Here is a 5,155-nt window from a genome sequence, read left to right as displayed (position 1 = left end):
AATCGACGATCTTGCTTCCCTTTGTTGTGAGCTTTCTCATGCATCCACCCTTCACCGCCCCCACCCCGCTCACTTGGGGGGGGCGAAGACATCAGTTTTCTAATGGTTTGGATAGCCGTTCAGGTTCCTTGGGAGAGGCCCTAGGACCTGGGGTTTTGCTTTCCTCGAGATTCTGGAGCTTTTGTTCTGGCCACCAGTTAACTAATTTCTCTAACCTGACAGTGGGTAATCCATTCATCAAATCTCGGGGAACACCCTTTTGCCAGCCCAATGTCTAGAGACAATTATGTTTATGATCAATATTTCGCCTACCTGTTTTTACTGACAATGAGACCCTTCCAGTCCCACTGAGCTTTGGGCTAGGAGGCCTGGGGGCAAGGCTGACTGCTGCAAGTCTTACTTCTCTTGGCTCGAATTTAGTGGAGGAAGAAACCACTGGCCCATATTTCCTTCCATAGTTAATTAACTCTTGGGCAACTTCTCCCCACGTCCACACTTTGTTTCCTGACTGCAGATGGTTGGGGGTTACAGTTCCTTCTAACGCTGCCCGGGCCCTCTCTCCTTGAGGCATTGCCTGTATTTTTCCTTGCAGTTGAATACCTATAGGTTTTAACGACTCTGGAAGCCCCCTAATTAGAGGGGTCATTCTTTCAGGATCGACAGGCATCATCATAGGTGATTCATGGTGCGGCTGCAGCTTTCTATCATACATCATTTGGAGACAAGCAGCCTTTTGAACTCTCTCTACTAACTGATCAGTTGTTCCAGTAATGGCAAGAGGGTCTCCCCGTTCTAAAGGGTTGAGACCACCTGCCCAATAGGCAGCCCTTTGCGTTAAGGACCAGGGAGCATGACTGTTGCCAGTAGTTAAAAGTACTCCTGGTCCCCAATAATCCTCTGCTTCCTTTTCTGTTAACCGAATCTGGTCGCCACCAGTGAGGCTAACCCTCCATACATATTCTGTCTCAGATTCCTTTGGAGAGCGGCTAAAATCTTTCTTCAATTTTGCTAGTTCAGTGGCTGAGAAGGGAATTTCCTTAACATTCATTTGAGGATCTAGATCCTCACTGTTATCAAATGTATATTCAGTTTTTATCAAAGGACGCAATGGGGCTATTGGAGTTTCTAATTTATCTAGCCTTTCCTTCATTCCTGGTAGTTCCACCTGAGGAAAAGTTTTTTCTCGAGGCAAACTGTGGGTGACGGTATGGCTGGCATGCTTACACGTTAGCAGTTCCTTAAAAGCCATTTGCAACAAAGCTGAATTACGTTTCTCTCTTTCTAATTGTTCCTCGAGATTAACTATTTGATTCTGCAGAGTTTTTACCAATTCTTCTGTAACTTTAACCGATTCCTGCAGTGCTTGTATGGTTTGGAGTTCTGCCGAATGCTTTTCATCTCGAAACTCCACGGCAGCTTTTAAAGCAGCCCCGAGTACGGCACAAATAAACGACTTTCCTTTTCCAGCTCGTGTACGAGCTTCATTCTGTAAGACACTAATGCGGTCCGAAACACTCTGCAAATTATGCCAATTTTGGCGTGCCCAGTCCACCCCTGACAAAGAGGGACGAGCACCATGCTTTTCTAAAAGGTCAAATAACACATCTTCACTTTTCATACTGGCATTACTGTCGCTCATTTTTTCAATATAATGAAAGACCAACACTAAGGGAGGAGAAGGTACACGTATTCAAAAGCTCAGTTACTTCTCACCGCTCCTCCCAGGGAGATACACCACACCTAAACAAATGCAAATGATTCAATCACTCCTCCTTTCTTTGAGGGAGCACAAAAAATGTGAAGCTAAAGCAACACTTCCTAGGTTTCAATAGAGTAAATAAAACTTCTTGGAGAGGCACACACGTTTAAGTAACAAAATATCACTTCCTCACTTCCCCAACAGGCGCGTGCACGCAGACACACACACACACACACAAAAAAAAAACAAAAACAAAAAAAGGTTCAAGTTTCGCACTTCAGTTACAAGATACTTAAAATCGCAAAATTCAGAGAGGTCTTCTCGAGGAGGCACACACTTAATCAAAATGCAAGTATTCAAAATACGTCCCCGAGAGGTACACACATAAAAGGTAAAGTTTCAGAATATGGAGCGGTCTTCCTGGAGAAGGACTCACGTCAAAATTTTCAAAACTATCGCTCCTTGCAACTCCAGGAGGTGCACACAGAAAAAAAAGGTTTCAAACTATATCTGGAAGGACAACACTCTCACAGCGGGTATCCTGCAACGACTACGCCATTAAATAAATGTCTCGCTCCAATTTATAGGAGGGAGAGGAGGTTCTTTTATTATCTATATACCCGGCATGAGATTAAGAAGCAACGGTTCAAATGTTGGTCCAACCAGTTTATTACAAATCTTAATCAGGGGAAATGGGGAAGGGGAGAACGGACACTATTATGATTAGGGTAATGGGGGAAGGGAAGGAGGGCGATAGAAAAGATAGAAAAGAAGAAGCAAGGAGTCTTTATAGGCAGCAAGAGGGAGATAGTCACCACCATGGATCCAGCGAGGTTCGTAGTTCAGTCTTTGATCCTCAGTAGTGGTGGGTCGTCAGGCAGAGTTGTCCTGTTGCCAATGACGACGACGACCATGGTGATGATGGCCCTTTTTCAATGCTTCAAAGTGGTTGAGTCAGCTCCTTTTGGAGTGACAGCTCAAATCCAAAGTGGTCGAATCAGCTCTCCTTTGAGTGACAGCTTCTGGCTCTGGGATCTCAGCAGGAACCTCCTTTGTTCTTATCTTTCTGGCCTTGCCAGCAGATAAGAGGAAGCAGGGAGGCACCAACTTGCATCTTGCCTTCGCAAGATACAATGGTATCATCCCCCAGCCTTCCATACTTAGCTGGAACGGTTTGGCCACAAGCCAGATCTTCCGCTCTTCTACAGAGCAAGCAGCTCTGGGGGAAGGGGCTTGCAAATGTTCCCAAAGCGATATCGATTGTCACACAGTTAGCACCCATCAGCTGCCTCCTTGACAAGTCACTCTGAGTCTTATCACAAGAAAAACCTCAGGAAGCAAGCTTTGAGCCAAAAAAAACTAAGAAGGATTCTCACACCACCCCGTGGCTCAAAGATTGCTTGAAATAAAGTATAAGTGACCCTCCACGGTGGTGAGGAAAAGAAAAGGGAGAAAATAAAAAATACAGCAAAGAAGCAGAGGGGGAAGGAGGAGGGGGAGAAGGGGAAGATAATCGTTACACAATTACTACAAAAGATTTCTTGGGCTTGGTTACAAATGTTGCCCTGATCTGTTGGACTTGTCCATCATCAGTTGAAGTGGTTACAAAATACATGGAAGATACAACACGTTGTATAAGTTGAATAAAACATGGAATCATACACGGTACAAACATAAGAGTTGCAACAACACACAGTAGATAAAACAGGATACGTTTGACACATGGGCCACCTGGAAGCCAGGAAAATAAATCAAAGTTTGGGCCTTTCCAGGTTTGGACAGGAACATGGGCTATCTTCCGCATACCCTGGGCAATCTGTTTAACAACTTTCCCATTATCATCAATTTTTAGACAACAATTAGAATCATTCAGTTTTCCACAGACACCACTCAGTGATACCTGAGGAGTGGTATCACAAATGTTACATGATGAATAAAAGGTAGAAAGTGAAAAGAGACATCCATACATTTGGCAATAACCAATAATAATAAATAGGTAAAACAAACAGAGGTATTTGTGTCAGCTGCTTTCCCAACCCAGGAACTCCCAGTGTAAGCCAGGATCCAGATGGGAATTCTTCAGTAGAGGTTGTGGTGTTTATGAATAGCTCCACAATATTACACTTCAGTTAATTCACGAAAAGTGTATCTAATCTAATTTGACAATATGTGGACTTGCCATGTAATGTTTTCTAAGATAATTTAGTGTCTCGAGAACTTTACACTTGAGCATTTCCAAAGCAATTCAAATGCTGAGAGATATAAATATTAGTTTGGCAAGTTCAAGCATTGTTACAGTCCACAGAACTTTTCACAGGATAGTGTGTGCAGGATACCCCCACAGTACAAACCATCAAAGAGGGGTAATCCCAGAAACATACACTTCTCTTTTAAAACTTAGGCACTTTCCAACAACCATGTTTTGGATGGAACTCCTAGACTGATGTGACACTGAAAAGCATCAGTGCAAAAGGCTTTCTGATAGATTTCTTTTGTGACCACATCTGATAGATATTAGATGGGTCCCTTGATTCATTTCCCAGTTTGTTAGGAATTTGGAAACACTGTGGAGGAGTTACATGCAAATCATAATCAGTTTGGTAAAAAAAGGGGTGAAAGAAGGGGTCAAAAGAAATGGCATCACTGTGCAGGGAGTACCAGTAAGCCAGGATGACCTGTAAAAACCCTGAACCCAGTTGTGAAGTTTAACAGATCCAAGGACTGATACCAATCACCACCCACACCCACAAAACATAACACTATTGCAACCAAAAAATGTAATCAAGAGGTACATTCAGTGTTCTAGCATGATCAAATCTTCAGTATTTCTGTCACAAAATACAAATAGTTAAAATCAGCTATTAGCCTTTTTGTGTTCTGTCAAGGTCCCACGGGGATCTTCTGTGAAATAAAAGAAGACACCGACTTGCCCTTTTTGGGCTTTGTTAATAGGGTTAAAAAAAATGAGGGAACAATCAACAATCCAGCAAGTGTTGATTTCATATTCCTTTTTCGGGGTGTCTTTAGCCTTCCAAAGATATTTGTTAAGGGATCCTGTTAAGGTTAGGGGAACTGGCCTCAGGTTAGCTAAGTCAATCGACACAATTTGGCCGGGGAGGTAAGAGTGTTTCCCTGGCTTATCAGCTACTGGATCGTGACTCACAGGGATAACTGGCAAGAGTGGTGAGACCTTTGGACAGAAGGTGTTAAATCGACGATCTTGCTTCCCTTTGTTGTGAGCTTTCTCATGCATCCACCCTTCACCGCCCCCACCCCGCTCACTTGGGGGGGGCGAAGACATCAGTTTTCTAATGGTTTGGATAGCCGTTCAGGTTCCTTGGGAGAGGCCCTAGGACCTGGGGTTTTGCTTTCCTCGAGATTCTGGAGCTTTTGTTCTGGCCACCAGTTAACTAATTTCTCTAACCTGACAGTGGGTAATCCATTCATCAAATCTCG

General features: G+C 43.5%; 1 protein-coding gene across 1 annotated transcript; it reads right to left on the bottom strand.

The window, feature by feature from the left end:
- Positions 1-274: 274 nt before the first annotated feature.
- On the bottom strand, positions 275-1,639 carry LOC122191917. The gene has a single exon (XM_042892321.1). It carries the CDS (start codon positions 1,637-1,639, stop codon positions 275-277), a length of 1,365 nt encoding a protein of 454 aa, XP_042748255.1.
- Positions 1,640-5,155: the final 3,516 nt, after the last annotated feature.

The sequence above is a fragment of the Lagopus leucura genome, unplaced genomic scaffold (assembly GCF_019238085.1).
Source record: "Lagopus leucura isolate 7727_CA_CO unplaced genomic scaffold, USGS_WTPT01 34632-0_obj-0_obj, whole genome shotgun sequence".
In the NCBI taxonomy this organism is placed as follows: Eukaryota; Metazoa; Chordata; class Aves; order Galliformes; family Phasianidae; genus Lagopus; species Lagopus leucura.
This window is presented reverse-complemented; position numbering and strand designations above follow the sequence as displayed.